The sequence below is a fragment of the Penicillium macrosclerotiorum genome, assembly GCF_028827735.1.
Source record: "Penicillium macrosclerotiorum strain IBT 26536 chromosome Unknown utg000001l_segment0_segment0, whole genome shotgun sequence".
Classification (NCBI taxonomy): Eukaryota; Fungi; Ascomycota; class Eurotiomycetes; order Eurotiales; family Aspergillaceae; genus Penicillium; species Penicillium macrosclerotiorum.
In genome coordinates this window covers 3078226-3099055 of record NW_026643081.1, presented here as the reverse complement: position 1 = coordinate 3099055, position 20830 = coordinate 3078226, and the positions used below count along the sequence as shown (strand labels likewise).

At 51.8% G+C, this 20830-nt stretch overlaps 7 protein-coding genes across 7 annotated transcripts; 4 read left to right on the top strand and 3 right to left on the bottom strand.

Moving 5' to 3' along the window:
* Nucleotides 1–862: 862 nt before the first annotated feature.
* On the top strand, nucleotides 863–2747 carry N7462_001046 (DUF349 domain-containing protein; the record flags this gene model as incomplete). Its single annotated transcript, XM_057072772.1, has 4 exons — nucleotides 863–1395; nucleotides 1454–1567; nucleotides 1637–1931; nucleotides 2139–2747. The coding sequence occupies 4 exons, from the start codon at nucleotides 863–865 to the stop codon at nucleotides 2745–2747; spliced, it is 1551 nt and encodes a 516-aa protein (XP_056939302.1).
* Nucleotides 2748–3252: 505 nt separating this feature from the next.
* On the top strand, nucleotides 3253–4449 carry N7462_001045 (histidine phosphatase family protein; the record flags this gene model as incomplete). The annotated part of the gene is made up of 4 exons (XM_057072771.1): nucleotides 3253–3428; nucleotides 3536–3799; nucleotides 4039–4254; nucleotides 4386–4449. The coding sequence occupies 4 exons, from the start codon at nucleotides 3253–3255 to the stop codon at nucleotides 4447–4449; spliced, it is 720 nt and encodes a 239-aa protein (XP_056939301.1).
* A 306-nt stretch (nucleotides 4450–4755) lies between these two features.
* N7462_001044 (DASH complex subunit HSK3 family protein) lies at nucleotides 4756–5148 on the bottom strand (the record flags this gene model as incomplete). The annotated part of the gene is made up of 1 exon (XM_057072770.1): nucleotides 4756–5148. One exon carries the CDS (start codon nucleotides 5146–5148, stop codon nucleotides 4756–4758), a length of 393 nt encoding a protein of 130 aa, XP_056939300.1.
* A 1348-nt stretch (nucleotides 5149–6496) lies between these two features.
* On the bottom strand, nucleotides 6497–9292 carry N7462_001043 (ketopantoate reductase family protein; the record flags this gene model as incomplete). The annotated part of the gene is made up of 5 exons (XM_057072769.1): nucleotides 6497–8156; nucleotides 8260–8689; nucleotides 8788–8828; nucleotides 8976–9096; nucleotides 9259–9292. 5 exons carry the CDS (start codon nucleotides 9290–9292, stop codon nucleotides 6497–6499), a joined length of 2286 nt encoding a protein of 761 aa, XP_056939299.1.
* A 6507-nt stretch (nucleotides 9293–15799) lies between these two features.
* N7462_001042 (uncharacterized protein) lies at nucleotides 15800–16036 on the top strand (the record flags this gene model as incomplete). The annotated part of the gene is made up of 1 exon (XM_057072768.1): nucleotides 15800–16036. The coding sequence occupies one exon, from the start codon at nucleotides 15800–15802 to the stop codon at nucleotides 16034–16036; it is 237 nt and encodes a 78-aa protein (XP_056939298.1).
* A 632-nt stretch (nucleotides 16037–16668) lies between these two features.
* Nucleotides 16669–18790, bottom strand: N7462_001041 (ATP-dependent RNA helicase SUB2; the record flags this gene model as incomplete). The annotated part of the gene is made up of 5 exons (XM_057072767.1): nucleotides 16669–16714; nucleotides 16778–17035; nucleotides 17102–17462; nucleotides 17531–17941; nucleotides 18538–18790. The coding sequence occupies 5 exons, from the start codon at nucleotides 18788–18790 to the stop codon at nucleotides 16669–16671; spliced, it is 1329 nt and encodes a 442-aa protein (XP_056939297.1).
* Nucleotides 18791–19225: 435 nt separating this feature from the next.
* Nucleotides 19226–19798, top strand: N7462_001040 (ribonuclease P Rpr2/Rpp21/SNM1 subunit; the record flags this gene model as incomplete). Its single annotated transcript, XM_057072766.1, has 1 exon — nucleotides 19226–19798. The coding sequence occupies one exon, from the start codon at nucleotides 19226–19228 to the stop codon at nucleotides 19796–19798; it is 573 nt and encodes a 190-aa protein (XP_056939296.1).
* Nucleotides 19799–20830: the final 1032 nt, after the last annotated feature.

Sequence of the window (20830 nt, the reverse complement as noted above, 5' to 3'; positions counted from 1 at the left end):
GGGAAATTGGATTCACATATATTACTATTCATCTGTAGCCTTTTCACAATTACATTTCTCAATTGGCATGGCACTCTTAGTATGTGGGCACTATTAAAAAACATGAGGCCAGTACTGATTAGATGTTCGGGCCGGTTGCGAGACCGGGGATTACAATAACACTCAGCAATCTGTGGCCCATTGATCAAAGCCCAATAATGCGAATACTGTGGAGCCCCTTAACCCTAATATATGTATGTACTTTGCTAAGGCCCAGTTCCTGCCATCAATTTATTCGTTAAGGCAGTCGCTCGTCATGACGCAGATTTGGAGTCACGCGAAGAAGCCCTATCTTTTTCGGCCTCTGTTCCGAGACCTCTCTCCTTTCAGCCATTTTCAAGAGGGCTTCTTGATGATAGAGGGAAACGTGCCACAAGGGAGCGAATTGATGTCGACATATCAATCACAATCAAGGCTCCTCTTGCCAAGTTTTTTTCCCCCATCATCTAAGCAGTCTATTTCTTTGTTGGAGGCATTGGTTCAGTCTCCAGATTCAAGGAATAAGTTGGCATTCAATAAAGAGAAAAGCCTTGAAGTTTGCTTTCCACGCCCCAACTTGAAAGAAAACGGACCCGGAAGAATACGAAAATAGAAAGAGCTTGGCTGTGAAAGAAATTTAAAGAAGTTCATCTGCAAGTTATACATCAAATTCAAAAGCCCATAGTCTTTGTTCAAAAGATTTTCGTCCTCGATATTTAATGTTCTTATGAAATATCCTTTTCAAATTTTCTCAAATTTCATTAACTGCCGTCCTGACAAAAAGTAGTCTTAGGGCTCTTGAACCATCAGCAGTGTTAGTTTCTGTGTTCCCGAGCCACTCAGGATGCCTAAGTCCAACTCGTTGAGACACTCCTCGGACTCGAGTAGACCGACTTCAGCCTCTACCCAGCAGACATCGGTTTCAAGCAGACAATCCGATAGACAACAAGGTCGGACTGCGAACCTGCTTGCTGATGTCGACAACTTGGAGGTTGCGGGTCCGCCCAAATTGATGCTAGAAACTAAGTCCATCAGGCGTGTGACTCGGTCTATGACTGGCTCCCTTAAAAGAAAGGTTTCCGCGCCTTCTGAGATAGCACCGACGTCGCCTCAGAGAAAAAAGATCCAGAAACAAGGCAAATCGGCGACCAAGGATTCACCATGGGACCCAACACCGCGAGGAATCCTCAATTTCGAAGATCTTGATCTTGACAAGTCTTATGTGGGTGACTATAAAATTGAGGAGCTCCCACAACCGAAACGATACCCAAGACAGAAGAGGTGGAAGTGGGATGGGGATGAACCTTTGACAGATCTTGCACGACTACGCGCGCTGTATCCAGACTGGAATTCGAGTGAGCCTGATCTTGCAGAAAGGTACGTATATTGTTACGAATCACGAATTCTATCAATCAACCAGCTAACTCAACACAAGCAGTGACTTTGATGGTCAGATTTCCAGATGTCATGAGCGAATTGAAGACAATATAATGCCTCATATTTTCGAACAAAAACTTTATCAATATGAGAAATCTCTAGCCAGGCGGCAGTATGTAGGGCCTCTATAAATCTATGGTTGACTCTCTGACCCCCTTCAAGCTAATTCTTTCCGTAACAGAGAGCTTATCAAGCGAGTCAAGGCACCTCCACATAGCAGTTGGGACGTTGTTGAAAGGATAGATAGACTACATCAAATCCAAGAAGAAATCGAGAAGCAAGGCGACGGATATGAGCAGATCCCAAATGTTCGTTCCATTTTAACCGCCTATCAGTCAGGAGAATTGGATTGGACGGGACTTGTTACCTACTGGTCTCATGGCAACCAGATATCCCAACCCAGACCATTTGATTGGGATGAGTTCGAGGCTATCAACAAAAAATACGAGGGAAGCAAGAGCTTTTGGGTAGAGGGAGTATGTTGATTGCCTTCTAAAATTAACATCCTCAATATTTCTCTAACATACTCCCTTCTTCGTTCTTTAGTTTATGGGACCTGGACCCAGCCCCCAAGGGACCTGCATATATAGCCATCGCGGGGAAGGGCCTAAAAGGTTCCTGAGTATGGTATGAGCAATCCTCTTTCTCTCAGATAAAACAACCTGTTTCTTGTCTAATTATAGACCCATCAGTATAATGGTGCCTTTCGTCTTCCCGGGTATGGAGACTGGGCCGAACTAGAAGTCACGCACGACACCGGAGCTGGCTTGATGATGATTTACAAGTCTGATCTGATGCGAATCACGGGTGCATGTCGACCACCTCAGTATCCAGGAATCCGTATCATCGGTGCTAGCCAGATCCTTACGGCTGGTGAACAGATACTAGTACAGCCTGTCATTCAGATAGAAGTGACGATTCTCGATGCGGATAACAAGCGGATGTCCCAATGGACTCGAACTGCGTGCATCATTAAAGATTTCGATTATGACCCTGAATATAGCATGCGGCTGGACGGCCCGTGGTTGAGACACATGTTGTACACAGGATCAGCACGAAACAACCATCACAATCGACTATATGTTTCTACCTCTAAGGCCGCGTTGAGGCTGCCCAATATCCCCAAGAACAAGAGACGTCCACCATCTTTCCCGGATCTGGTATCGGTTACCCCTGCCATTATCGATATCGAGGTACCCGACTTTGCTACACGAGTTTTAACTCCCAGGCCTTTCCCCAAGGCCGCTAAAAATGTGGTGGACTACGTCCCCAAGGCTGAACGCCATAGCTAAGCCCGACACACCCCTTCCTTTCCCCTCTTTCCTCTGTCTTCTTTGTCGTGATTGATTCCCCATGCAAGTAATTCAACAAAAAACCAGAAGAAAATTTATGATATGATCAGGTTCTCCCAAGTTCTCTGTGGCACAATTGATCTGAATGTCTCTGTTTCCCTCGCAGTGATTATCTTCTCCCCTCGACTTTCTGCATCATGTTTGTATTTCTGAACTCGATATTTTCTGATTCAATTCCCTTATTTCTCTCAGTTTGTTGCTTCATACTATATGCGAATGCCTGAATTAAATGAGATTGTCCTGTAGAATACTCAGTCTCGGGTCGTTGTACCCGTATTTACTTCCCACGCTCAATCGGGAAGGTTGGCGATTAGCTTATCAACTCGATGACGCAACGCAGCCCAGTCCCTGTGCGCATGTATTGAGCTGACTCTCCCACTCGTTCCAGTCGGACTCTCTTCTCCCACGCGATCCCCAACCCAGTATTTCACACATCTGCGCCCCAATGGCCCCTCGCTGCTTCATCATCCGCCACGGCGAAACCGAGTGGTCCCTCAACGGGCGCCACACCGGCACAACAGACCTTCCGCTGACAGCAAACGGCGAGAAACGGATTAAAGCCACTGGCAAGGCACTCGTTGGCAGCGACCGGCTCATTGTGCCCAAGAACCTCGTTCACGTGTAAGACGGTCACATCTCATCTTCCTAGTTTCAATTCGTCCGATGCCTATGGCACTTCCGCGAATTACCATATACAATTCGGCGGCTTACATGGAGCGGCTACATAGATACGTCTCACCCCGCACCCGTGCGCAACGCACGCTCGAACTCCTCGAGATCGGCTGCCGCGAGCGGCTTCCCTGGAACGAGAAGCGCAATCTCGAGGAAGATGAGCCGATTCGCACGGAAGCACGCGTGCAGATTACGGAGGCCGTGCGGGAATGGGATTATGGGGACTACGAGGGGCTGACCAGTGCGCAGATCCGGTCAATTCGGGCACAAAATGGGGAAGGACCATGGAATATTTGGACGGACGGGTGTCCAGGCGGAGAGTAAGTGAGTGTCCGAGTGTCCGGACGATAGTCGATGCGTTCCTTTATTTGCACCAAGGGTCTTTCAAGTGTTTTTTGTTGGGGATATTACCTCTCAATTTCGTATCTCTAGCTTTGGCTCGGAGTCTGGAGTATTGCGAAATCCTGGCGACTAGGATACCCCACGCAGGACCAGACCCTCCCCCTTCTTCCCTCAAGCAAGGGAGCCTTCTTCTGACACGTACTTCCTGCTCTCCCAGATCCCCCGACGATGTCGTCCGACGACTCGACGCCCTGATCGCCGAGATCAAGGAGAAATACCACAAGCCCTGCTTGGAAACCCCAGACAGCGCAAAAGGCGACGTGTTGGTCGTTGCACACGGGCACATTCTCCGCGCCTTCGCCATGCGTTGGACCGGCAAGCCACTGACAGAAACATCGCTAATTCTTGAAGCCGGTGGCGTAGGCACACTCAGGTACGTTCGCATACCCGAACTCTCTCTGATAGCGGTGAGAAGTCAGCTCGCAAAGGCAACTCTGCAAAAGCGAGCACCTTTCCGCGCAGCAAGCAAAGCAGGGAGACACAGGCTAAGCAAACTCGCCGCAGCTACGAGCACCACAATATCGAAGAGCCCGCGATCATACTGGGAGGCGGATTCGTGGTGGAGTAAATGGGAAGCAGTGAAATCCCGCCCACCGTCCATTTGAAACAGATTTATGAGGCAGACCTGTCAGTCCGATCTGTCAAGCGCCTGTAAATAATGTTAGCCGGGTCCAATGCATATAGATAGACAACCAAAACACTCCAAATACCACTCGCGGCTCCTTAAAGAGCCAAAAAGAAAAAGAGAAATCTTACCCAGCAATTCCGTAATCCTCACCTTCCAAACAATTGTAACAAGAAGGCCACTGCCCCCTCGGGTCCCCCATGAAATGCTTTCACACACCGTCATCCTCAATCCTCCTCACTCTCCTCCTTAACACCCACCGCGCCCCCCACTTTTACCATCCTTCTCCAACTCCTCCGCGTTGCCTTTTACTCCCTCCTCGCCCAAAATCTTTGCGGAACCCATGAACATCGCACCGATATACCCGCCCAAAAAGCGCATATCGCCCGCCTGGACGGCCGTCATGCGCAGCAGGTTCTCCGTGTCCGCTAGGTTGGCGTTCAGCTGGGCGAGCTGGGCGTGAAGATGCGCATACTGGCGCGTTTTGGCAGCGGACATGGATGTAGAGCCAGCGGACGCATGACTGGTCGTGCCGAAAGAGGCGGGGGCTTGGGATTGAGAGGGGAGGATCGAGGCGCGGGGGTAGGTGGAGGATTGGGAGTCGGTGCGGCGGTGGGGATGGTGGGAGGGGAGAGGGGGCATGGTCGATGGTCCGGTGGATTGGAATGTTGCGTTGTATGGATTCAATGTTCCTGTCGAGGGTTGCAAGTTTGTGGATTTGTGGTTCGCGGGCGAGAATTGAGTTGGCGATCAGGTTCAAGTTGAGGACTGGAGTATTTGTTTACGGTTATAGTATCACGTGATGGGTATACACCGCGCTGGTGGGTGGGTCGGACCAGACAGCAACGCATGCGTACCGGTAGAATCATAATCACATTTACGGGAGAGAGAGAAAGAAATAGAATGAGCACCACAAACACAAAAGCCAAGAGAGCAACCTCAATAATATAACGGGGAATGTCTATCAAGTCATGCACTCCATGAAGGATAGAAACGAGTTCTGTTCAGAGGGCAGCTCCACATCGGACACCGTGCCCGTCATTAAGATCGCACTCAGGCGCGAACCCAGCCAACCCAGATCCAGACAACTCAACCGAATAAATCGAACGAATCCGCTCGCTCTTTTTGCAATGCGCCAGAGAAACCAGACCAGGGGAACGAACACAAAAGGAAATATGGGAGGGGGGGAGACAATTCGAAGACAACGGCCGCGGACGTCGATCGGCCAAATGACAGGACAGCAGCAAAAAGGAAACATCAGATAAAGGATAGATATGCCAAGGGCGGAGGGGGGACAATGGTGATAGCACGCAAATCAAATAAAACAGACAAGGCAGCGTATACGAGCCCACATGATATCGCGTAGACCAAAGGGAAAGGAAGGCGCCAGTTGAGGTAGTATACAGTCATGCAGAAAGACGAGAGGGTTGTGTGAGTGGTTGCGACTGGGGAGGTGTGCCCGAAAGAGTATATCGACATGCTGTGAAAGGAGGAAGGACAGACAGAAGAATGTTCTGGTTTAGGTTGGGTGCAGGCCTTGGTGGTTTTGGAAAAGGCTGCCAATCGACAATATGGCGAAAGACGGAGAGATGAGTATCAATGCAGGAAAGTAAAGAAAAAGAGTACAAGCCCGTATCCCGACCGCTCCGAAACAAAAGGAAACAAGACAAAAGATAAGCGATAAAACCCCTATGTCCCTCATGTATATGTAAAGAAGCGAGTAGCAGAGTATTAATCGATAACCTCATTCCAGGGGACCGTAAAACGATATCTCCCGCGGAATGACCACGCAATGATGCAAAAGGAGTCCAAACATGAGTTGAAGCCGGCAATTTGAGCGGGCTCGTCCACTTAAGAGGAAAAGGAGGAAGAAAAATGCCACAAGAGGACATCAAGTCGTTTTTCTCCCTTTTTTTTTCCTTCAGCGCTTGCTGCTTAATTCATGGAGAGGGGAGACAAAGAAAAATCACATCTAGCGAGTAGAGCGAGATCAACGGACGGGCGGAGCGGCAACGTGCTGCTGTTGGTCACCGAGACTGATCTGACTGCTGTGAGCTGATGCTTCAGAATCAAGATTGGCACTGGCCCCGCTGTCACCACTCCCCGCGCTGGCGCTCGCACTTCCAGTCAGACTTTTGTTCTTGGGAGGGCCCTTGGGAGGGTACGGGTTGCTCACCCCATAGTGTTGCTCAATCTGCTGTGGTCCATTGCCTTGTCCTGACGGGTGCCGGGGGACCGGTGTCCGCATGTTTCCAGGCGGTGATGGATGGCCATTATGATGAGAGGGTCCACCAGGGGGTCCGAGACTTTGATCCTGGGCGGTCATCGGCCGGCCCATTCGCGACATCCCGGGGGGGCCAGGAGGTCCCGGGAATGGCGCAGCTGGCGACTGGCTGTTACGTCGGCTTTGAGGATACGGTCGCGGCGGGAAATCACCCATGTGGCTTGCGGTTAACGAATTGGCTCGGGAATCGACATGCATCTGATTCCGATCGACGGCCCCATATCTGTTCGACGAGTAGCTCATCATGGGGTTATCCATAAGGGAATCATGAAGACCAGGAATTTCCTGCATCACTCGGTCGGTCGCACGTTTGCGGCCAAAGTATCGGCCAAAAGCCGAAGATGAAGGGCGACTTTGTGGCATGGGACCGCCACCCATTTGTTCTGGGTTCCGGCGGATTTGACTCTGGCTCGGAGCCTTGCGGGCTCGGCGCGAGGTGATGCTCATCATGTCCACTTGATCCGGATCGATATGAGGGATCGCCATGTTGTCCATCGGGTCAAAATAGTCCTCATCTTCCTCATCAAACGCAGCCTGTCGAGGTGGGGGTCCACGACGGCCAGGTCCTCGCCGCATGCCCATGCCCATTTCTTGTTCCCGAATTTGCAACTCTCGCTGACGGAGGGCCAGTTCACGTTCCCTTAAGGCGATATCAGGGGGAGGGCCGCCCGAGCCAGCTTCGAAATGTCCGTTGCCGTTCACGTGGGGTGGAGGACCTCCTTCACTTTCATCGTAGACCACCAAATGGCTGAATTCCTCCAGTCCCTCTAGTGAGGGATCGCGGGGCACCCGATTTCCTGGAGGGGGCATCGGCATCGGTCCACCGGGTCCTCGCGGCATCATGCCAGGAGGCGGGCCTCGTCGCTGACCGGGAGGCATGCCCATACTTGAATTCGTCCGGCTCGATCGCATCGCGCCATTCATGGGCGGTCGCGAGGGCGGCGGAGCGGAGGACAATCGAGGCGGCGGGTGTCCCATGATGGACGCAGGAGGGGAATCGCCTGGTCGGGGTTTGGTTTGGTTGACAATATTCAGATGATGGAGCATCGCATACAACGCTTGGATTCGGGGTACGGCAACGTTCGATTCAACGGCCAATTTGATGGGGGAGCCGAGGAAAGTCTCAATTTCGATCGGGCGTCGAGCCTGGAAATCCTGGAACATAACACTGGGGGCATCAACGGCGGTCATCTTCTCGATTGTCTTTTCTCGGAAGTCGCCAGGAAATTCGCAACCCTGGACGGTCGCCAACTCCAAAAGTTCGTCGATAATACCAGTCACCAATTGCCGCACTCCGGGCTTTTCCAGAAGCTGGGTTGGGTGAGAGGTATCGAAGACGACGCTTGCGGGGTGGAATGCGATCGGGCTGTGACCAGAAGTTAGCAAGACAGTCTCGGGGCTTTGATTGTGCCTCTCTCTCTCTCCCCCCACGGCATGGAAGAAACAAAGGGGAAGGGGGAAGAACGAACCCAATCATCCGTTCAAACTGCTCTTGACGAATGTTCTGAGAAACTGTGCAGTCGACTTGTCCTGAGTTCAGGGTCATGGCCAACGCCGCAGCCATGTCGTTCTGGATAGAGGTCGGAATGGCGGACTGCTTGTTGGTCGCGCCCACGTGGATCTCGCTCGCACTCAAGTGCTCAAATTCGCTCGGGCCGGTCTGAGAAATCTCGACGTTGGAGATAAGAGACAGGACAACGTTGGTCGGATATCGCTGCTCCAGATGGGCTTCGATGCCGATGGTATTGGTGGTGTTCACGAGGATGCAAGTGTGTTGGGGGGTGACGACGGATTCGATCACGGAGGCCAGGTCATAGACGTCGGGCAAAGCTTTGACGCAGAGAATCACATAGTCGTAGGCATTTTCGCGTGACGAGGCTTCTTCGGGTGTGCGGACCACTGCAACGACCGGAAAGAAAATCCGTAATTAGCAAGGTGGATGGCTTTTTTTTTGCGGGTCCGGGGGGGGGCAGGACCCAGAAGGGAATCAATCATACCATGACGGGGCTTGAATCGCTCATTTCCGAATGCTTTTGATCTATCGATGGATGCACCGCGTCAGTTACCATCCCCCAGCCGATGGAACGAGGATCATGTCGACTCTATCCCATATCCATCCCGATGATTGTGGTCGATTTCCGTAGGCCTTGTTCGCACTAAGGCCAGAAGAGGGAGAAGAACGCACTTGAAAGAGACCCCATATTGGGCGACGGCTTCGAAGCCGGATTTCCAGACGAGGGTTACATCGCAGGAGGTTGTGGCCTGGAGGCGCCAGGATAGAAAGGCCGAGATCGCATTGCCACCCACTACACAGAACTTCATTATTGGACGTTCCATTGGGGAAATTGATGGTGGTGGGAGAAGAGAGGAGAGGGGGGTAGAGGGGGATGGGAAGAACTCCAAGACTCTCGAATCAAGAATTGACCAAGGCCTCGTAGGAGCCTCGTAGGAGGGAATCCGACACTCACCGGACAGGATGCGCAGGCGTGGAGGGGGCGCCATGGTTGAAATCTGAAACTGGCAGGAAGGTCGGAGTTCGGGGAAGGACCAGGTCGCGAGGTCCAGAGAGGCGCAACGGCCGCCGATAAGGCACCAGCACCGGTTACGCCAGGGTTCGAGGGGGGGATGGATGCAGGTCTTCGGGTCTTCGGGTCTTCAGGTCTTCAGGTCTTCAGGTCTTCAGAATGTCGACTGATCGAGGAAGCCGGGAGAGGCAGAAGTGGGAGGAGGGGGGCGAAAGAAGGGAGGAGGGGAGAAGCGACGAGGGAGAGAGTCGACGGGCCTTTCGAGCGGGAAAAAAAAAGCAGGGGGAGGAGAGGGAGAAGGGACGGGGAGGGGGAGAATGTCGAAAAGAGGAGACGGTGAAGAGAAGAGGAGATGAAGAGGTGACGAGGTGGAAGAGAAAAGAGAGAAGAGAAGAGAAGAGGAAGGAGGAAGGTTGGGGGAAGACGGTTGGGCGGTTTGGGCGGTTTGAGAGTTCCCAGTTCCAGCGGATTTGCAGAGTCGAGAAGTGTTGCGAGTCAAGAGAGTCGAAAAGAGTCGAGAGCAGAGTCCGAGGAAAGCGTGCGATTGCCGTTTCTTTTTTTTGGGCCGTCTTTTCTTTTGCCTGCCTCTTCTTTTTTCGATCGTCGTCGCCGTAACCAGTCAATAATGCCAGAGATCCGGTCAATTGCAGCGGACTATCGTCTGCTTGGAGTATACGGGGGGCTCTAACGGTCGTGGATCCCCCGCCAGGCTGGATCCGGAAACGGTCGATAAGCTGCCAACGGAAGAGGATGACTGGATGCGGCGACCACTGTTTGCTATCGGATGTTGCGCGCTCTCTCGCTCTCTGGCTCTCTCTTTCTCTCTCATATACTTGGGCTCGCTCTACAGAGTGTTTCCGTATTGGTCGTCTCTCCTCGAACTATGAACGTGGCCGCCGAACAGACGACTCTAGTGCCCGCACTATCGCGGTTTTCGTGGCCCTCCACGCAATCCACGAGTCCCCCAAAAGTTCCTCCGCCCCAAACCCAGAAAAGTTGGCACCTGCGACCGAAAGAGATTATGGGACATGGGGGAGGTAAATCATATTAACTACATGGATAATGTGAATGATGTGGATGACATGAATGACATGAATGACATGAATAACATGAATAACATCAATGCTATTGCTTCTCATGAAATCCATCGAGCGCATGATCGTGGACTGGTATGCAAAGAGTGACCGTGCAGGGTCGGGAACCCGTGCTGGGCAGTGCTGCTATAATTAAACCCGTGGGAATTTGGCTCTAAACCAAATTGACTTTGATTTTCCTGGCCTTTTTATTTCTTTTTCTTTTTTTTTCCCCTGGAACCCCCGAAAAGGGAACACTCATGGAGTCCACCAGGTCCCCACTTCAGGAGCCACACTACAATGCGCTGCGATCTGCACCTAATCACAGGCCCATGATATCGGCCAGTCGCCCCCAGGGCCATTGAGGCCGGCGGTGCGCGACAATGCGAACTATCGAGACCGCAAATGGACAGGCGAAACATCCCCCCGATCTCCCTGGCAAACCAGAGATCCCACGCTTATTCAGGGCTTCGGGTCGCCTGTTGCTTGTGTACCTCCCCATCTGGCGTCCCTGCCAACAATGTCAAGAGGCTACGACGCGTATATCGGCCGCGTCCAACCGCTCCACTTTCTGGAGCCTACCGTGCATTCGGCCCGCCGCCGACCCGGATTGGTTGCGCAGAAGCATGGGACAGCGAGAGGAGGCACGCAGAAAGAAACCGCATCCCAATGACGGGCAAATTAATCTATTTAATCAACCTAATCAAAATGAAATGGTAGACGGATAGGGCAATGCGGGCGAAGCGAGCGAATGGAGTTCGGCTCTGCAATCGCCCCGAGGGCCTGAGCATACCAACATACGCATTATGCATAGATATAGACAATTGTGTATCCTACCTCTCTTGGCGAAGATGGACTTCCCGCCCTCTAGAGGATTTCCCCGCAGAGCGTGTCCAAGTGACGCGGAATTCCTCTCTGGCAACAGCCAAACATGTTATAGATCGGGCTGTTCCTGGTCTGCTCCTCGGCTATCTCTTCGTCTCTTCAGGGCCGGTGCCTGATGGCTTGATGCTTCTTATCGGATCCAGGACCCCGGAATTGACAGAGAGCGCCAGTGCCAACATCCAACTAACCTAGGAAAGAGGGATCACGATCCTTGTACTCTGTACCCCGTATGATTCCTGCTTGATCGTGGCGCCTGTCTCATTCCCCCTCCTCCCTCCCTTCTTTCCCCTCCTCTCCTCCCCCCCCCCCCCCTCTCTCTCTGGACAATCCATGCAGGATCCTGATGCAGGATCCTGGCCAGAGGATCTGGCCAGAGACAGGCACGATAATAGGGACTTTGTGATAAATGGCTCATCCCTGTCGGACGCCTGGGTCCCGTTGGCAACTCGACCATGTCCCAGGATGGCGCCTCGAAAAAAGCAATCAGCGACCAAGAACCCAGAAAGAACCCCTCCAGAAGTAAAGCCCCTTGCCCCCCTCCTCCCTTCCCTCCCCGAAAAAGCATCGTACGACAGAGGGGAGGGAGAAAAGGACGAGAGGAGTCTGAGTCTAGTCGGGTCTACTCCCCTCTCCCCTCCCTTCCCCACTCTATGGGTATGGGGGGAGCACTGTTCAAGGCATCGATGGCATATCGACCCGTCTCGCCCTCTCCCTTATGACTCTTTCCCTCGTTTCCCGTCCCCGACAGGTTTCCGATTGTAGAAACCTGTCGTCACACACTCAACGGGGCGCCGGTTCCTCAAGCGGTTCCACGAACACAAAACACTCAAGAACACAAATCGACGGAAACAAAGCATTGAAGCGCGTGTAACTTGCAGAGACCGCCTGCTCTGGGAGAGCTCCCAGTGCACTACGGGAACTACCAACTAGATTGTTTGGAGAGCTTTCATAGGGCCCATGGCTAAGGCCGGGGAAGGATGGGGGGGAGAGGAGCTCATTCCCTATTCCGGGCTCGGCCACCACAAGCGATCGGCTTTGCATGTTGAAGGGACCAATTCGTGGGCAGGGGGAGGCGGTGTTGATTAGCCCGGCATGCCAGCAATGATCGACGCGCGTGCCGAATGCTGCTTGCGGCCGGCTCCCGGCCACATCAAGGGATTTTGGGACTCTTCGGGGTTTCTGTGTACCCTTCTTTCCTTTTTGTTTTTTGACTTTGATTTTTTTTTTTTTTTTTTTTTTTTTTCTGCCTTTCTCTTGCTTGTCCTTCCCTTTTTTAGACAAAAGACAACAACACACTGGCCTGAAGATCGGTGGTTATGACTTGGGAAACATAGGAGGTTTCTTCCAACTGTACTTGTCCCGCAACCCCCATCATAGTTCCATCATAGCTCCATCGCTCCATAATTTTATAGTTTCCTAGTCCGAGACGTCTATTCTGTATTGCCCATGGCGGGCTTTCCCCCCCCCCCCCCCCGCTTGAGCCCAGTCGGAGGATTTGCCTCACATTGTTCTCCTGTTTCAAACAGAGAAAATCACATACTTGCCCTCTGCATCTGGATGGTCGACCCGGGCCAGAACCCCCCTCCTCCCACCCATTCCACCCGAGCGTCGAGAACACGAATACGATCGCATATGAGGGTGCTCTGTCCAGATTTACGGCGTACATGAGTATATGACCTGAACGACGCTCCGGGCTACAGCTATCACGAGCCCATCGACGTGGGAGGCGGAGAAGCGATGAGTCGGGGAATGGGGCCAATAACTCGTCACACAAATCCATCGTCGCGTCCGCGCCGCTTGGGTGGAGTCCCCAAACAAGCCTCCGAACATAGTGTCAACATACGCGGCCATGCCGCCGAGTGGCCGGGGAAGGGAGTCAAAGAGGAGCTTGTCAACGCGTGAACCCACGTTTGCAGAAAATCGCCGGAAGCAGGCAAATGTTTGTCTGTAAGTGGGCTGCCCCTTCTCTCTCTCTCTCTCTCTCTCTCTCTCTCCCTCTCTCCTCTCTCCTCTCTCTCTCTCTCTCCACGAGCCCTGCCCTTTTTTTTTCGCCGGAGAAAAGTCCAGGATGACCCGTGGCCGGAACTATGCTGTCATCTGCAAATCAACGACTCAGCCACAATAGGCCCTTGGCCCCCTTAGCCCTTGGACCCAAAAGTGACCGGCTGGTGATCAACACCCGATGCCGCGATCGATGATTTCACGATTCTCGCCTTTTGCCGGGGATGGGCCAGCCACCGCACGATCGGCACCGTGTGCTAGCTGCTAGCACGGACGCTCCGTGCTATAGAAGGCCCTGGAACGAGAGGCATGGAGACGGGAGCACGTAAACCTTCCAGTAGAAAATTCTCGCTCGGACCCGCCAGACATCGAGGCCCACCGGGGCACAGCCTAGACAACGGCCGGCTACGAGGACGGAGTAACGAAGTACGACGTGCACAAGGTGCCGCCTCGCAATTCTGATTCCGTGGTGGTCGTTGCACGGCTTTGGTCCAAACAGAACAAGCATGGACGAGAGTCCAGAGTAGAGGGTATCTATTTGAACTATTCAACTATTCCATTCAGTTAGTGATTGTTCCACACGCATCCTATCCTCCATCCGTCAGTCTTGTTCATGCATGGGGAGCTAGGAGACTGCAGGATCCATTTCAAATCCCAGCTCCCCTCCAAATTTCGTAAATTTCAATCTATTGTGATTGTCATCTGCCAACTGATCGATCGTTTCAATGCGCGATTGGCCCCGCTCATGCACCCTGTCTCACTAATTCCGCGACTCGGCTTTTAGTAATGGAGTCGGTGACAGCAGTGGCGGCAGCCCATCAGCAGCAGGGGAAAGAAAGAGAGAGATAAAAAAAAAAACAGACAGGCAGACGGCAGGTGCGGAGGGCGCCGGATCCTTGAGTACTCTCGTGCTTTTTTCTTCTGATTTTTCTTGTCTTGGATTCGAATGGCTAGTTCCATGCAGGAGAAACCCCAAGAAGAGGACACCCGGAGTATACGGCCAACGAAGTAAGCGCACCTTCGCTCCGCGAAAAAAATAAAAATAAACAAAACAAAACAAAACAAAACAAAGGGAAAAGGAAAAAAGGCAAAAAGAAAAAAACAGGCAAAGGAAAAGATAGATTCTTCTTGATAGGGGGCTTCGTGGCATTGAGGAACTGCCGCGAAACTAGTCACCACCAAAGCCTCATCGACGCTAAAGCAAGACAAAGGACATTTGGGGTGGACACACTAGGCTCGGTGGTGCGAGGTCCGAGACAGGGTTTTTCTGCGACGGGCCTGTTTAGCTTCCGTCCGCTGCCTTGTTTTTGGATGGACGCTACCGCAGGCGATCTCTGGATTCCCGGATTCTGGAGTTCACTGGCTCACTGGTCCACTGGTTCATCTCCTGAGAAAATCCGCGACAGGGGAAAATGTTCAAATAATGTTACATATGATTGTTTCTCAACCGAGAAGGGATTTAAATGAGGTTCCGAGACGCGGCACTATAATGCACAGTGTATACGACGGGACCCGCCTCCTGCGGTTGGTTTGCGATTCCATCGGTTCTCGATTCAACGCCGTTATCTACCAACCCAGCTCTAAACTTCAGGACAGCACCTGCAGAGTGTGCATGAATAATTCTGTGTGCCAGGCCATATGCTGTATTTTGTCTTCGGGTGTATCTTGCCCTGAGTTACTGCCGCTGCAATCGACCCAGCCTCAAACGATATAATCCATACATCTACACACCCGACAATGTATCCTCTCCAACGACGCATAGATAGACATGACCGTAGGGGCACGCCAAAATAACCCCAGACCTTTCCAGTCTCACTCTCAAGTCTCTTCCTCCGGAGACAAAGGAATTCTGATCTAATTGCTCGCCGATCCCCCATCACCAAACCCGCTGGAGCTGTCTTCACCTCGAACCTTAATCCCAGTCGTTCATGCCGAATCAGAGTCACCACAGCACCCGCGATCGCCCATTGCATACCCTCGATTCGAGCACTGCCTACAAGCCATCCCAAGTTCGCGGCTTTTCCTTGTCCACTAGTCTGACAGCTGTCATTATCCCCCGATGCAAGAACAGGCTAGAAAAGGGGGGAGGGATGAGGCCCTGCAGCCTGACTTCATGAGTGGTTGATATCTCATCTCCCACGGCCGGTGACGCACTGTAGATCAACCCAAAAGCCAGCCCAACCTCCACCCGGCGCCCAACGTAGAATCTTGTCCAGGGTTCTCGACGAGGTGCTACCGCGGCGCTGCACATCAGAGCTTCAGCCTTCAGGAGGTTCCGACGAGGACTCTACAAGCAGTGCTGCAGGGGCAGATGAAGGGGGCCCGGCATTGCTCGGTAGAGCTTTTGAGTCAGGGTCCGGGCTAAGAGAGTCCACCGGTTGGGCAGGGATCCGTCGACCTTGGCCCCCAGTTTCCACCGGAGGTGGCTTGGCCGGGGCCACATAGTCCGTCTGGGAGGCTGTAGTTAGTTGCCTTGCTAGGTCGACTTTTCTCGTTGAAAAGGTGAAGGCCGGGATGTGTGCGCGATGTCCGCTTTGTACGAGTCAAATAGTTTGATGGAGTCGCGGACGTTGCAGACCCTGCAACAAAGCCGATGGTTTCCATTGGATGGATTGACATTAGAGGCATTTGCTCAGCCAGGAACGAGTAGTGATGACATTGACCCTTTGACCCCAATTGTGTTCTATCCTCCTGTTGATTTGCTAGTTGGTTTAAATGGTCTACACTACGGTTTACCGGATAATGCGTCATCGGCGGTCTAATAAGATAGCTTTTGATATATTTTCGTTCTTTAGATATCATCATCCCAGCCAGCTGTGGTAACTCATTAGGGATCAGAATAAGGCAGGGATTCGGGGGAGAGAAAGGGGAAAGATGGAGGATGAAGCTACCTCTAGATACATAAGAGTGAAATATAAAGCCCTTCGCGTCAAATAGACACTATCCACAACTAGCGATGAGATATATGTCTTGAGTATGCTAAACAACTCTTTGATCGGGAGTTGTTCCTCTAAATCTGATTGAATGTTTTCCTTGCCATGTACTATATATTTATTCATATATCCTAGCCTAGGTTTGAACGTCATGGTTATTCAAACCAGTGTCTCTATACAGCTTCGCATTTGAGGCCTGCAGGCGCAGGTATAAAAGACCGAGTCTCTTAGTGCACTAAAATTAATTCGGATCGTCTTCGGGCATTTTGAATCCATTCTTATTTTGACATACAAGGTGAGCTCTACTTGACTGCCGGCAGAGACCCGTGCGAAAAGAAAACCATAGCCGAGCTACTATTTGCGCCATATCGAAACGTCAAAAAATGAAGCGAGAAAAAGGAAAAAGGAACAAGTAACGGAAGCCTCCAGCCCCGTCACCACATAGCACCATCGAAGGTTGTTTAAGCCATGTAGGTAGACGAGTCAACACCGCCCTCGGGGTACTCACTATAATAGGATGGTCAGTGTGGATGCTCAAATGAAGATGAGATAAAATAGAGGAGTACATACGGAAGAGCAACCTCGAAGCGCTTCTCGATATCCTTCAGAACCTTCTCATCATCCTCGTTGCTCACGAAGGAGATGGACAGACCCTTGGTACCGAAACGACCGGCACGGCCGACACGGTGCAGGTAGGAGTCAGCGTCGGCGGGCAGATCGTAGTTGATGGCCAGGTTAATACGTTCAATATCGATACCGCGGCCAAAAACATCGGTGGCAACGCAGATACGCTTGTTGAACTCCTTAAACTCCTTGTAGCGTTTGATACTAAAACCATGTTGTCAGCAGCGCGTCCATAGATTGCATTACCAAGCCTGGAAGAATCAAACTTACCGCTCCTCCTGGCTGACACCGGAGTGGACTGCAATACTGGGGAAGTTGCACTCGCGCAGAAGCTTATCCAACTCATTAGCACGAAGAGTGCTCTTAACAAAGATGATAACCTGGTTGAACTCCAGGTTGTCCAGAAGCTCGTTAAGCTTGCGGTTTTTCTCCTGCTCGCTGAGCTTGATGTAATACTGCTGCAGACCGTGCAGAGTGAGCTTGGTGTCATCGTCAACGTAGACTTCGAGGGGGTTGCGCATGAACTTCTTGCAGATCGGGCGAATTTCCTGGGAGAGAGTGGCGCTGAACATCATGACCTGCTTGTCGGCGGGGGTGGCACGGAAGATCTCCTGAACGTCGCGGCGCATATCTAGCAGCAGGGGCAGATGAGTGTCAAAAGGTGTTCCTTGGAACAAGCGCAGCTGGATAACCACTTACCAATCTGGTCGAGCATCTTGTCACACTCATCAAGAACGAAAGCCTTGACATTACGAAGAGAGAGCTTCTTATCACGGACCAGGGCATTCAGACGACCAGGAGTGGCGACAACAATGTTGGGGTAGGTCTCCTTGCTGGACAGGACCTCGACATCCTTCTGGATGGGAGTACCACCGTAGAAGACGGCAGTCTTAACATCGGGAAGGTACTTGGAGAAACGGGCGTACTCGTTCTTGATCTGGTAGGCGAGCTCACGAGTGTGGCACATCACAAGGATGGAGCACTCGCCAGGAACGGGCTCGAGCTGGTGCAGAGTGGTGAGGACAAAGACCGCGGTTTTTCCAAGACCAGACTTGGCCTGGCAAAGAACGTCGACGTTGAGGATCGCAGTCGGAATGCAGACTTGCTGGACTGTGGAGAGGCGGAGCGGTGGTTAGACTTGGTTTCGATTCAAGATGAAGCAGCAAAAAACAGATCGCGTCGCAATGTTCGTCCATCCATCTCCCGGAACCTCACACCCAAACCGAATATGCGAGATGTTCGCCTTTGTTCCCGTATCTCTCGTCAATTCCATGGCTTCTAAACAGAGCTTCAAGAGGGAACCATATATGAGAGAGGAGATAAGAAAAATTCCTGAGCCTGGAATCTTGGGGTTGCAGACGACATGAGGGACGTCTATCATTGTGATGCTAGAGAGGTAGATCGCATTGTTTTCCACTGTGAGGCGCCGAGTGCCCACAAGCAAAAAAGGAAACCAGAAGTGGAAGTAAAATGACGACCGTAGCCATGGCATTCTGTCATATGTAATGACTTTCCCGCAGCGCGAGAGTCGGGATAGCCCAATTGAGACAGAAGGGATATACCATCGTCCCACAACAATGATGCCTCTCATGTCGTCTGCAGATTCGAGGATGACAAAATGCCAATACCGGATTCCCGAGGAGATGGACGGACGTTGAAGCTTTGGAGTAATGGAGGAAGGCATGTGGGAGAAATGTTAGACTAACCCTCCGATGGATGTTCGAAGCCGCAGTCGGTAATGGCGCGCAGGAGTTCACCCTTCAGCAGGAAATCGCGGAAACCGGTGGAGTGGATGCCGACATAGCTGCCCTTCTTGTCAGGGCGGCCACCAGACACGGTGAGGTCGCCCGCCTTGTCTGCATCACCGTTGGACGCAGCAGGAGCAGCGGAGGCCGCGGGGGCTGTGGTGGTCTGCAGCTCCTCGTCGGAGTAGTCGATGAGATCTTCTTCGTGAGACATTTTGGCTGAAGTGATGAGGCTGAGAGATGAGAGTTGGTCGGGGCGCTTCTTCGCAATGGAAGCAGCTCAAGGGTCAGGACAGGTGATGAGAAGGGGAGGAAATGGAGATCAAAGGGTCAGTCAGAGCAGTAATAGATGAAAGTCCCTCAAAAATTGAGCAGGGGACAGGGACAAGGTCGACGAGCGAAGAGATGACAGAGAGGGGAGATTGCGGCTACGAGGGATGGCGCCGAAGTGAAGACGAGACGTGATCACGTGATAGGCACATACGGGCTGCATTGGGACTAGTGCCACTGGGGGGGCGATTTTGCTCCCACCTCAATATTGCTCCAATTCCGACCCCAACTTGGTTCAACTTGGTTCCACTTGGTGCAGGCTGGTACACTGCAGCGTTCGGCTTTCACTTGAATTCTCGGTTCATGAGAGGAAAAATAAATGGCCAAGGTACGAGCTCCGAAGGAGGCCAAAAACTCAAAGAGCCACCTAAGAGCTCGACTGGAGTATCTGCAGCAAGCAGCAAACTTTCTCCAGAATGCTCACTTGCAGCGGACAACTGCAGCAGATCTCAGCACGAAATATTGCAATGCAGCTATGAATCATGAAGCTACAGAGCAGGTAGCGCCTCAAATTACCTCGGAAAGAGAAGATGTGAAGTCCGCATCAAATCCCACCAGTCAGCATTCTATTCAGAAACCGTTGACGAATATATCCCGGGTTTATGTATCCCAGATGCGTGGTGTGTCGTTGAAAACACAGACTCGTCTTGCCATCCCAGTCAAGCGGTCATTCTGCAAACGTTGCGACGCCTCTCTCATCCCTGGAGCGAATTGCATTCAAGAGATCCGGAATGATAGTCGAGGCCAGAAGAAACCATGGGCAGACGTAAAGGTGGTACGTTGCCTGGCCTGCGGCACTGAGAAGCGATTTCCTCAGACAGAGAAGCGCAGCAAGAAGCTCCCTGAGCGTCGTCACCTGTCCAAGCAACAGGAATCAGTCGATGACTCATGAAATCATCCAGGCAGTTTTCCAGGCAATTACCATTCTATTATCTCAACCTTGAGTGGATCAGATTCGGTTGATTCAACTCCAAACTCAACAGCATCATCCCGCCAAAGTCGCTGAAACCGATGGGTTGAGCCGAGGAGCAAGGCACGCCTACCCTGATGACATGTGCTCTTGACATGATGAGCACAAGAATGCGGGGCGAGCGTAATTTAACTCGCCCAGGCGATTGTTCGCGCCCGCGGGCATCATGTGGCTCACGACCTGCGTGGAAACGGAGCCAATCGCAGAGTTCATTTGCGGCTATTCAAATTAAGTCCAGGTGGATGACTTGCCCTGAAAACAAATTTCTACCGTTTCAAGCGTACGGACCGGAGGTGCGCCTGAACCCTATTCAACCCCACACAAAGATCGTCGGTTCGCAGGTTGATCTCGCTGCCAAATACAAAGCAAGCGGCGCAGTGCAGCAGCCGTGCGCTATTTTTGAGGCAGAGACATCGCCGGATCCTCTTGTCTAATGCACATGTAATTTTCAAGGAGATTTGGGGTAGCCGGCTCTACTTTCGGCTACAGAGAAGCAGTTCTGAAAAAGCAAATCTGGGATCATCTTTGTGTCAGACAATGGCCACGGCAGGGCCGTAACAACCTGAATCAATATACAAAAGCATGCAAATAGGGGAATCGAAACCACACGATAGATACTGTGGGACATATTCAGCAAGACAAAGTAAAAAGAACAAGATCGTGTTTATGCGCCCAGAACAGTAGATGAAAAGCAAACAAAACACATTAAAGAACCATGATCATGGTAGTCGTTAAGAGTCAAAAAAAAAAACAAGGCCAGTCAGTGGCTGAGAAAGAGATTGCGCAAGAGCTCCTAAAGAAACAAGAGGCCAGACAAAGGAATCAAATCAGACCAGCGCCACCAGTATACTGCAATCATCAAGTCGCCGGCTCAGCTGAGTGTGACCAGGACTGAAGGTGCCGCGAGGCATTTATGCAGTTCTCTTAAAATCAACTGTCGAAAATTCAAGTATG